The following is a 12,409-nucleotide window of genomic DNA, read 5'->3' as shown; positions in this document are numbered from 1 at the left end:
GAGCCTGGCTGGGGAGGGTGGGGCCAGGGCCAGGCGAAATATTTTGTGAATTATAAAAATGAGACACCTACACGGAAAGCAAGCAAATGTTTTTTCAGCAAAAAATCTGCTTATGCCTGATGTTTGATTCTTAAATGAGTTTGAGAAGCAATTCTGCCATTGATACCATGGTCTTTTACACCTTTTCCTTCTCTGAATCTGTGAGGATGTTTTTCACATTATGGAATTCAAGTAGTTTAATGGAATCAGCATTCTGAGAGCTCATCATACTTTGGCAGAAGTTTTAGTGGATGTCATTAGCTAAAGTACTATAATGACTTCCCCTTGGAACAAGTAATTCCAGTTGTCTGCCAGGCTATTAGTGAGGGTATAAATGAGAAATAAGACCAATAACCTCATGTTTTCAAATCAAGTAAAACTCCTGATCTGTTGTGAGTGACCAAGGTCTATGGCTTTTACTATAACTCACTGAAACACTGTCTGTACTAAAATAATTTTGATAGTTAACTCTGCTCCAAGTATAGCAGTGTGACTGAGGAGAACCAGAGGAACATACTAAGAAGGTCATATATTAGCACCGAATTATGGCAATCAAACGATACTAGGAATGGCATTCCATGATTTCATTACACTTTGTAATGGAAAAGAAAATGGACTTACAGCATTCATAAGTGAAAATGAATGCAGCCCTCAGAAATTAAAAAAAAAAAAATTTACAAAGCAATTATCAAAAGAGTTTTTGCAGATTTTTCACAAAAGATTACTGAAGTAGTTGAGAAAAGAATCTTGTCTCAGAGGCCAGTGAGGGCCCAATGCTGTTCTCTCTTCTATCTCCGGCTTCTGTGTTTGGTAGGTTCTAAAGTCTTCATTTTTCAAAGAAATGGCCCAACTGAAAATAAGTATTGCTGGATAAGGAAATATGTAGTTTAACAGTAATAAAACCTACAGTGGTAGGAAAAGTCAACTAGGAAAAGAAGTGGGCAATAGCATTCCAACATGACAATTTCCTTACAAACTACTACAATACCAACAGATTAAAGGAGCTCTAGCAGTTTGAATCCACCAGCTGCTCTGCAGGAAAAGACCCACTATAGGGTCAGCTATGGGTCAGTTCTGACTTGACGGTACAAAACAGCAACAACCACCTTTAATAAGCACTTACCATGGGCCAAGTATGCTTCTAAGCTTATTATGTGGAATAATTAGTTAAACTTGACAACTCTGGAGATAAAAAGACTACAGCAAAGAGAGATTATTCAAGTTCACACAGATAGTAAGTAGCAGAGCCATGTTCTTAACCCTTTATTACCACAACACACTGCTTTTCTGTTTTCTAATGACATTAAGGGTGAATTCTGATAAGGTTGTCCATTTAAAGTAAGCCTCTGACAGTTCTACTCAACAAAACTTCAAATAATTAAAAAAAAACAATGATTAAGAATACTACAACTATGAAATGAACATCACTGTGACAGAATGCAGGCTGGTTTACATAGGACCTCGAAAAACCAGTTTGAGCTTATCTTTAACAAGCCTCTGATCTCAGGATTACCACATACCTTGCTCAGTGGCTTCCTTTGCTGCATCTGCTAAGGGGGTTTAGGTATCTACCCTACTTATCTCATTGGGAAATTGTTGAGTGAGGTCAAGTGTAACGAACACAGAGACATGCGTTAGGGATGCTTTGTTGCGTTGGCTATTCTTGAGACCATCAAGAACACTAAGTATCTGAAGGCAAAGAGTAATTGTCTGGGAAAAGTAAGCCTTGTTCACCTGCCTTGAACTCCTTTAATCAGACTAATGTATTTTAACATGGAAAGAAACTACATTGTGAGAACTGGAATACTGAGTGGGAAGGCTATCACAATATTACTGTATTTGTTCATTAGTGAATTATTCAATATAGCTTTTCTAGTCATTTAACTCCTACCACATGGCTGAGCTGTTACTGGGTGCTGGCAAGACAAGTACGACTCATAGCAACCTTATGAGTTGACCTGAACCCTGTCCTAACCTGTGCCATCCTCATCATCTCTAAGACACTCGAGCCCATTGTGGCAGTCATGCTGCCAACCCACTTTGTTGGGCTTCTTTCTTTTTCCAGGGATAGCCTCTCATAGCAACATATCTAAAGTATGAGAGATGAAGCATCCAAGGAGCACTTTGACTGATGTCCAGTGCTCCATGAGACAGCCTTTGCTGCCTACCTTACTTCAGAGGAGGACACTGACACAGAAAGAACATGTAATCTACCAGCATGTCAATCAGGCAACCTCAAGTTTATTTCTCATCAATTTCTTCTTAATATTCTGCACACTTTAAAGCCAAGAACAAGTCTAAAAATGTAACTGGTGTACATGGTGTGACTGGTGGGGAATGCTGCATCTATTTACAGTTTAAATTGAGTCCACAGAAATACTGGCCTCCTGGAGGCTACTCCACTGTGAATTCTGATCCAATGTCCCTAGATAGAAGGAGGGAACTACTCTTAGGTAGAATTTATTGTTTGGGAAAAATACCCACTTTTCTATTTATTTTTTTAGACTGCACAAAAATCTTTAGCGCCTAACACCATGGAAAGGTTGATAGAAGGAGAATTGATGCCTTTGAGCTATGGTGCTGGAGAAGAGTATTGAGAATACCATGGACTGCTAGGAAAACAGATTTGTCCTGGAAAGGGTTAAACCAGGTGGCTCCTTGGAGGCAAGGATTCTGAGGCTCCGTCTAACATACTTTGAATATGCTGTGAGGAGAGACCGGTCCTTGGAGAGGGACATCATGCTTGGGAGCGTGGAGGGACAGCGCAGGAGAGGAAGGCCCTCTATGAGGTGGATTGATTCAGTGACTGGGATAATTGGGATGGGACTGTCAGAAACAGTGCGATTGGCACAGGACAGAGCAGAGTTTAGGGCTGTTGTACATAGGGTCGCTATGAGTCGCAGGCGACTCGACAGCACGTAACAACAACAAACAATACAAATATGTCCAAAGCAAACTGACATCTGAAATATGTTTTAAAACAGGGACTCTATATAAATGAACATATTAGAGAAGACAGGAGGGAAAAAGCAAAGCTGGTCACATTAAGTATTTGTTGAATGCTGTTTAGAATGATACGATATAAAAATTACACATACTGAGGACAAACTGTAGAGAACAGCAAATGGGAAATGACTGAGAAAACCTACCTCAATGCCTACTGTGTGATGAAGAATGCTGACTAACAAAACATGCTCCATCATAAGCCTGCTGGGCATGACTGTGGCAGTCACACAGGCACTCATAAGCATGCCCGTTAATGTGTCGTTCATGTCCTTCCTGCTGTTAGCCATATACAGTTCTTCCAGCTGTCCACTTATAGAGGCCATGTTGGGTTCACTCAACCTGCACAGAATTGCACATACCAAGAACAAAGGTGTTTCAAATGTAAAAAAATATTTCAGTTCAATTAAAAAATAATAATAATAAAAAATCTCTTATTTTATGCACACTTTAAAGCCATGAACAAGTTTAAAGATACAACTGGTGTACATGGTGTGACTGTTGAGGAATGTTGCATCTATCTATGGTTGATATTGAGTCCACAGAAATACTGGCCTCCTGGAGGCTACTCCACTGAGAATTCTGATCTGATGTCCCTAGATAAAAGGAGGGAACCATTCTTAGGTAGTATTTATTGTTAGGGGAAAATCCCCACTTTTCCATTTATTTTTTTAGATTGCACAAAAATCTTTAGCATCTAACACTATGGAAAGGTTGCTTCATTGAACTGGGTAGGAGGGAGGAGGAACAGATATGTATGTAGTTAAAATTCCCCACTGCTCCATGCATACAATATGGGGGTGGGATGTAGGCCTGGCTATGAAGGCAGAGCCTTCTGGTAGTGATAACACCAATCTACACATGTAACACTGCAGAGAAAAACACACACAGCTGAGTATAGAACGAACACCAGTAAAACCTGAGGAAATTGACACAAACTCTGGGTTGTACCTATGTATTTAATGGGCTGTTTAAGTTTTGAATTAAAAGTAAAATAAAAAATATATGCTAGGGAGCTCTTATGGTTTGGTGATAAGGAGTTGTGCCAACAAACTGAAGGAATTCAGTTCAAATCCACCAGCTGCTGTGGAGAAAGTTGTGTGATTTCCTTCTGTGTGAGATACTAACTCTGAAAATCCTCTGGAGGGTCAGCTAAGAATTGATTCTGAGTTGACAGTAACTTAACAAGTTCAGGGAGAGACTGGGTGAGGAGTACACAGGGTCTCCCTGTATATTTTTTTGCAACTCTCTGTTAAGTCTATAATTATTTCCAAATAAAAAGTTAAATAAATAACACAAAAAAGCAATACATATTAAAAATCTGACAAACTAAGATATGATGTTAACGGCCAGCAAAGTGGTTACCGAAGTGATTGGAAGAGGGCACAGGAGTGATTTCTAGGGTGAAAGTAACGCAGAGGAACTGAAGGAATACTCAGCAGATGACAGATCTTTAACTTAGTTTTTTTTCTTGTTGTGTACCACTGAATAAGATCTGACTGGCACAGGAGATTGCCACTTCTGCTCCAGTGGAGCATATGGCAGATTTAAACCATGCACCTTTGGGGTTACAGGGAAGCTTCTTGCCACTAGATCACCAGAGCTCCCTTAACTCAGTTTTCAAAAACAGTGGGCTGACGGAGGTGGGTTAATCAACAAAAGCTCTGTCTATGTAGTGTCCAATCAACCTTATGTTTTAATTTTAAATTAAGAGTACCAGAAGAATGTCTGTTTCATTGACTATACAAAGGCATCTGACTGTGTGGATCACAATAAATAGTGGCTAACCTTGAGGAAAATGGGAATCTCACAGCACTTGATTGTGCTTATACAAAACCTATATTTGGAACAAGAAGCAGTCCTCAGAACAGAGCAAGGAAACACTGTATGGTTGGAAATCAGGAAAGGAATGCATCCTGTCCCCGTATTTTTCAATCTGTACACAGAACAGATCATTCAGGAAGCAAGGCTTTATGAGAAGGAGTGTGGTATCAAGATTGGAGGGAGGCTCATTAACAACCTACGATATGCAGATGACATAACCTTTCTTGCTGAAACTGAGGAAGAGCTGAAGCACTTGCTGCAAAAGGTCAGGGACTGTAGTCTTCAGTATGGATTGAAGCTCAACATCAGGAAGACAGTTTCTCACTACTAGGTCAATTGGCAGCACCATATTAGATGGAGAAGAGACTGAGGTTGTTCCCAACTATAGCTAGCTTGGCTCCACAATCAACACTCTTAACACCAGCAGTCAGGAAACCAAAAGATGAATTGCACTGGGACAATCTGCTGTCATGGACCTCTCCAGTGCTGAAGAGCAGCTAGATACAAAGGTGCGCCTAATGCAGGCCATGGTCTTCTCAATTACGTGTTATGCTTCAGAGAGTTGGACAATGACTAGGGATGACAGAAGAATAATAGATGCCTTCGAGTTGTGGTGCTTGAGAAAAGTCTTGAACATACATATACCATGGACTGCCAAGAAAATAAATAGTCTGTCTTGGAGACGGTGAAACCAAGTCATTCCTTGGAGGCTAGGATTTTGAAGCTCCGCCTCACTTACTTTGGGCACCTGGCCAGCAGATATCTGTCCTTGGAGAAGGACATCATGCTTGGAAGGATGGGAGACTCCAGGAGAGGGAGACCCCAGATGAGATGGACTGACATAGTATGTGTTGGACTTAGTGAGACTGGCTCAGGACAGGGAAGGGTTCAGAGCTGCTGTGTATATATACACTGCAGGTGACTCAATGGCACATAAAAACAATAACAAACTATGACAGGTTTGGAAGCAGGAGTGGCATCTACTTCCTAAATAACATGCCTCCGGAAACTATGAACTTTGAGAAATGTCGATAGTTGTAGAGGGATTTCAGGCCTTTTGTTCATAGGGTCGCTATGAGTCGTGTTCGACTTTAAGGTAATCAACAACAACCATCTCCAAAAGTGCAGGCCATGGAGGGGAAAGGCCAAGTGTGAGTAATGAGCAGAGTGTGTGCGTATGATTCAACCATTTTCTTAGAAGGGAGTGACAGTGGGGCAGGTAACTGTGCATCTGCATTAAAGGAGCCTGTCTGGTTCTTCTCTCCCTGTTTTCTAGACAAAGAATTTCTCACCTCCAATTCCTTTGTCACTCACATGCTTCTTTGAAAAAAACTGCAAGCATGTAAACTGCTTTCAAATTCTGAAGAAAGTCAAAATTAGATACTGTCACTAAGCATTCCATCTTGCTGATTAAGAATAATAGAAAGGACCCAACCAAAACTGCAATTCTCACCTCATCACTTATATTTTAATATAAATAGTTTATATATGTTTAGAAAAGAAAAAACATCTTTAAATGACCTAACTCTGCAGGCTTACCTGTTAATCAGGCCCTTTACTTGCTTCTTTAACCTTTCGAGTTTCTCCTTTTTCTGGGGATCCACCATTTCCTCAGCTCGCCTCACATGAGGTGGCATGTTCTTCTCATCAGTTTCACAAAGACTCTGCTTGAAAGAAGAAAAACATATTACAGAAAAATCAACATAAAATAAATTGCATTTTTTCCTTTCAAAATCCATTTAGGTATTACATTTTCAAGGACTAGTAGAATTTATTTACTTAGCAATAACTATTGCTATTTATTAAGCATTTTCTATCTACTAAGTACTTAGTATACTCCTGGATAAGCTTTTTAGTTATTATTTATATTATTGTCAATATACTTAACTATCTATTTAATAGTCTTAAAAAGTCTACACTGCCTTTTGCCAGGCTTAATATACTGTAGATGCGACTTAAATGAAATATACCATGAGTTTTGGAGGGAAAGTATCCTAACAGAATTTCAAATTTGCACAAAACTAGTATCATAGTGACTGGGGTATTGTGGGCAGGTGTGTTGAAAACAGTAAGACTGGCTCAGGATAGGGCAGGCTTCAGATTTACTGTACACAGGGTAACTATGAATTGCAGTGACTTGATGGCACGTAACGACGACAGTATCAGTATATAAATTAGGGAATCTGGCAGCCTAGGAGTTGTGCTGCCAACCCAAAGACATTAGCTGCTTTTGCCATTAGGTGCTCCATGGCAGAAAGATGGGCAATCTCTTCCCATGAGATTTATAGCTTCAGAAAACTTGCTGGTTCCAATCAGACAGCACATAACAACAGTTCTAAATTTATATAAAATCAAAATCAATCTGCTGCCCAATTATTCTCCTAAATGATTATCAATGGAGAGAATTACAAATTATTATCATTAACCAACATCCCAATGGCACCTAAAAGGCAGGCTTTAAGGAACAAACATTATAAGGCATAATTCTTGCTGTCAGGGGCTTTAAACTTGGTTAGAGAAAGGGCATTTATGTCAACAGAAACGGAAAAAAGTGGTACTGTTAGTGCATATAGTACTTGAGATGGTATGTCCACTGTAACACAATAAGGCTGTCAAGAAGAACTTTAAGAACAGTAGACAAAACAAACAACAAACAAAAGTAACAAGTGAAAAAAACAGGCAAAAGCTTTAGGTCCCCACAACAGGACAAGAGTTAAGGCAGCTAGAATAGAGATGAAAAGGTAGTTAAACCTAACTTGGGAGGGACTGGAGAGCATTATGCTAAGTAAACTTAAGTTCCCCCTAAGGACAGGTACTGTAAAAAACCATTATAGTAGAAATACAAAGAGAACTTAGTAAAACATGTAAGAGGATCCAACGGGGTTGGATGGAGCAGAGGAGTGAGGATGCACAGGGGGGGCTAATCATAGGGTTGCACAATTTGATGGGTAGAGGGGTGGGTAAAGGAAATGGGAAAGAGCCAGTGTGAAAAAACAATGTATACAAACTCTGTCCTGTCATGACGGCCTTGGTTGCTATGGGATTTAAACTTCCTCTTAAATGGGAGAAACCTGATCCAGGAGAGCGTTACACATTAGCTCTGCTTTACAAGGTGTCATTCCAGTAGCAGTTGGTTGGGAAAAGAGCCAGAGGGGAGGCAGATGGCAATGTGTGTGTGGGGGTAGGGTGTTGTTGTCCTAGAGAAATAGGAAAGACGCTAAACAAGGCAGTGGAATCAGGAATGGGTGTGCGTGGATAGGAGGCGTGGGGGCAGAGTCAGAGGTCAGAATGTCAATGACAATTTAAGCCGCTGACAGAAAATGGCCTCTAAAGAGGGGTTTCCGCTCTTTATCATGGAACTCTAAAACCAAGAAGAAAACAAGAACACAAACCCGACTGACCCAACACTCGGCTCAATTAGGAGTCTGCATGGCGGCCACCCGGGCGATCAGTTGAAAATCTGGGGGGGTCCCCCTCAGACATGAGGTCCAACAATCTTCCTCCCCTGCAGCCCCCCGCCCCGCCCCCCGCGGTATCCTGCCGTCTACACTATACCTGCTCGGCCGTGTCACTGTCACTGTCCTCGGAAGAACTCGCACTCTCTTCGCAGTCTGCAAAACGGACTCTCTTGGCACCTCTCTTCTGCGGCATACCCCGGCCTGTCGCTGCTGCGGCTCCCTCTTCTATAGTCTCTCCCTCGCTTTGCGCTCCTTCTGCCTCGCCTCCCTCACCATCCTCCTCCTCCTCCTCCTCGCTGTCACTCTCGAGGTCACTCTCGGAGATCGTCTGGTCGGCATCCTCCTCCTCCTCCTCACTGCTGCTTTCATATAAGCCACTACTTCCCCCAGATTCTAGGGCTCCCAGGATATAGTCCAGCCCGTCTCGTGCGAAGCTAAGCGGCACGGGGTTGCTGTCACCCTTCTTCCTGCGCTTGTTGAGGCCGAGGCAGCGCTCCAGCTTCCGGATCTCGCGGTCCTCCTCCTCGTTGGCCGCCAGCAGGGCCCGTTTTCGAGCCTCGGCAGTAGCAGCCGGTTTGCTTTTCCCTTTCGGGGAACCCTTGGCCTTAGCTTTGGGGAGCTGCTGTTTGTTGGGAGGAGGTGGGTCATGGCTAAGGGAGGGGTGATGGCTTTCCTCTTTCTCTGCCGACGGAGGGAGAACCGTTTCTTGGTCCTCCTTGAGTCTTCCTGGAACGGGACCCTGTGCAGGATCGGCGGACCACTGAGACCGGCGAGCTTTCCTCAGGTGTCGCTTCTCCCGCTTCAATTCCTTGCGGCTTTTTTTCCCGCCAGGACGGCAGCTTGGTGGTGCGCTGCGACCCTGGGCTCGGAACCCGGGAAGCGGCCCCTGGAAGCCTCCGGGAGCCTCGCCCTCACCGGTGGCTTGTACAAACTCCTCCACTGCCAACCTCAGCCGCTTCATGGCTCCTTTCCTGCCATCGCCATGACCGCGATGCGGCCAGCGCCCACCTTTGCGCTTCATGGGACTCAAACGCACCCTACGACTACCTGAACAGGACTGTATCACGTACACGTGGGCGCAGCCATCTTGCAACCGGATATGCCGGCCTCAGCCTTCCGGCCTGGGCGGGGCTTCCGAGCAGGAAAGGGCGCAGTGGAGTGAGGTGCGGGATGTGAGAAGCACTGCGCCACCTGCTGGCGGGAGGGCAGCAGAGCCCAGAGCTTTTGAGACCGCGCGTCAGCAGCGTCTGACAACTGAAGGAGAGTGCCTTTGTTGTTGTTAGGTGCCGTTGAATCAAGTAGGACTCATGGCGACCCTGTGAACAACAAAGCTGAACCCAATCATGTTGTTGTTAAATGCCATTAAATCGAGTACAACTCATACCGACCCTGTCTTATCCTGGGCTTTCCTTATGATCCATCTCTGTCACATTTGAGTCCATTGCTGCAGACACTGTATCAACCCTTTGCGATGAGGATTGTCCTCTCCTTCGCTGACCCTCCACCTTTCCAAGCTTGATATCCCTCTCCAAGTAATAGCCTCGTCTAACAACATTTGTGAAATTACGTGAGGCAAAGCATCACCGCCTTTGTCTGCAAGGAACACTTTGGTTGTACTTTTTCTAAGACATACCTATTTGTTCTATTGGCAGTCTATGGGATATTGAGCAAGTTCTTCAACACCACATCCTAAATGCATCAATTGTTCTGTAATCCTTATTTATTGCCCAGCTATCAAATGCACAGCAGGTGATTGCAAAGACTTGGCTTGAGTTAGGTGCACTTTAATCTGACACCACTTCTCTTCAGGACTTTGGAGAGGTCAATGACAGCTGACTTTCTCAAAGTCAAGCTTCTGTGGACTTCCTGAGTGCTGGTCCAAGGGTGTTGACTATGGATCCAAGCAACTAGAATGCTATAATGTTGTTGTGTGCCATGAAGTCAGAACTGACCCATTGCTGACCCTTCAGCGGATTTTCAGAGGCAGTTAGTCTCATGGGAGGAGATTGCCTATCCTTCTTCCACAGAGCAGTTGGTTGATTCTGTGTGCCATTGGGGTTGCAGTGTAGCTTCTTACCACTAAGCTACCAAAGCTCCCATTAATAAAAAATTTGCTGCTGTTTTGTGCCATTGAGTAGGAACCGAGCCACAGCTGACCTTCCAATGGATTTTTAGAGGTAGTTAGTTAATTGCAAGGGAGGAGAGTGCCCAACCTTCTCCCATAAAGCAGCTGGTGGATTTGAACTGCATGCCTTTGGCATTGCAGCACAGATTCTTACCACTAGACCACCAGTGTGTCTGTGTATAAATATGCAGGTATTTTATGTACATTGCCAGGAAATAAAAAGATGAATTGCATTGGGAAAGTCTGCTATTAGAGACCTATCCAGAGGGCTGAAGAGCAACATTGTCGGTCTGGAGACTAGGGTGTGCCTGATCCAGGCTATAGTCTTTGCAATTACTTGCTATGCATCAGAGAGCTGGAAAATGACTAGGGATGATAGAAGGAGAATTGATGCCTTTGAGCTGTAGTGCTGGAGAAGAGTATTGCTAGGAGAACAAACAGATTTTGCCTGGAGAGGGTGAAACCAAGCTGCTCCTTGGAGGTACAGGTTCTGAAGCTTCATCTGACATGCTTTGGACATGTTCCAAGGAAGAACCAGTCTTTGGAGAGGAATGTCATACTTGGGAGGGTGGAGGGACAGTGCAAGAGAGGATGGCTGTTATACATTTTTGTTGTTGTTATGTGCTGTCAAGTCACTTGTGACTCATAGTGACCCTATGTACAAGAGCCTTAAACCCTGCTCTATCCTGTGTCAGTCTTATTGTCTCTGAAACACCTATTACCCCAGTTACTGAATCAATCCATCCCATCGAGGGTCTTCCTCTCTTGCGCTGTCCCTCTACCCTCCCAAACATGATGTCCCCTCTATAAGGACTGGTCCCTCTTTGTAACATGTCCAAACTACGTCAGACGAAGCTTCAGAATCCTTGCCTCCAAGGAGCATTCTGGCTTCAGCCGCTCCAGGACAAACCTGTTTATTCTCCTATCAGTCCATGGTATATTCATTAATCTTCGCCAGCACCACAGCTCAAAGGCATCAATTCTCTTTCTATCATCTCTATTCACTGTCCAGCTCTCCAATGCATAGCATGTGATTGCAAAGACTATGGACTGGATCAGGTGCACTTTAGTCTCCAGACTAACGTGATTGCTCTTCACTACTCCGGAGAGGTCCCTGACAAGCTGACTTTCCCAATGCAATTCGTCTCTTGATTTCGTGGCTGCTGGTACCAAGAGTGTTGATTGTGGAGCTAAGTAAACTTAAGCTGTTAACTATCTCAAACTCTTCACCATCCATACTGATGCTGCCATTTGGCCCCGTGGTGAGAATCTCTGTTTTCTTGATGTTGAGCTTCAGTCCATATTGAAGGCTGCAGCCCTTGACCTTCTGCAGCAAGTGCTTCAGGTCCTCCTCAGTTTCAGCAAGCAGGGTTGTGTCATTTGCATAATGCAGGTCATTGATGAGTCTTCCTCCAATCTTGATGCCATATTTCCCCTCATACAGCCCAGCATCCTAGATGATCTCTTCTGCATGTAGATTGAAAAGGTATGGAGACAGGATACAACCCTGGCAGACACCCTTCCCAATTTTGAACCATGCAGTGTCTCCTTTCTCTGTTATGATGACTGCCTCTTGGTTCAAGTATAGGTTTTGCATAAGCAGAATCAAATGTTCTGGAATTCCCATTCTTGTCAGAGTCAGCCATAGTTTGTTTTACGTAGAGTTGCTAGTAATTGCAGGCAACTCAACAGCACATAATACAACAACAATGTGTTGTTTTGTTGTGTAACATTGAGTTGAAACCAACACATAGCTGACCTTCCAGCGGGTTTTCAGAGGTGGTTAATCGTACAGGAGGAGATTGCCCTCCTTCTGCAGAGTAGCTGGTGGGATTTGAACTGCGTGTGCCTTTGAGATTGCAGCCCAGCTTCTTGCTATTAGGCCATCACAGCTTCCTCTGTATTGCAAATATAATGTGTGTGTGTGTGTGTGTGTGTGTGTGTGTGTGTGTGTGTGTGT

At 43.6% G+C, this 12,409-nt stretch overlaps 1 protein-coding gene and 1 pseudogene across 1 annotated transcript in view; one reads left to right on the top strand and one right to left on the bottom strand.

Annotated features, from left to right (window-relative positions):
* The window catches only part of NOM1 (nucleolar protein with MIF4G domain 1), a 24,384-nt gene extending 15,039 nt beyond the window's left edge, over positions 1–9,345 (bottom strand). The window contains exons 1-3 of the mRNA XM_006887656.1: positions 8,422–9,345; positions 6,406–6,530; positions 3,189–3,384 (exon numbers count right to left, since the gene is read on the bottom strand). Of these exons, the coding sequence (XP_006887718.1) occupies positions 3,189–3,384; positions 6,406–6,530; positions 8,422–9,345 (1,245 nt within the window). The remainder of the gene's footprint in view (positions 1–3,188; positions 3,385–6,405; positions 6,531–8,421) is intronic.
* Positions 9,344–12,409, top strand: part of LOC102853319 — a 78,148-nt pseudogene continuing 75,082 nt past the window's right edge.

The sequence above is a fragment of the Elephantulus edwardii genome, unplaced genomic scaffold, assembly GCF_000299155.1.
Source record: "Elephantulus edwardii isolate Elephantulus edwardi_28Jun2011 unplaced genomic scaffold, EleEdw1.0 scaffold00060, whole genome shotgun sequence".
Lineage (NCBI taxonomy): Eukaryota > Metazoa > Chordata > Mammalia > Macroscelidea > Macroscelididae > Elephantulus > Elephantulus edwardii.
This window is presented reverse-complemented; position numbering and strand designations above follow the sequence as displayed.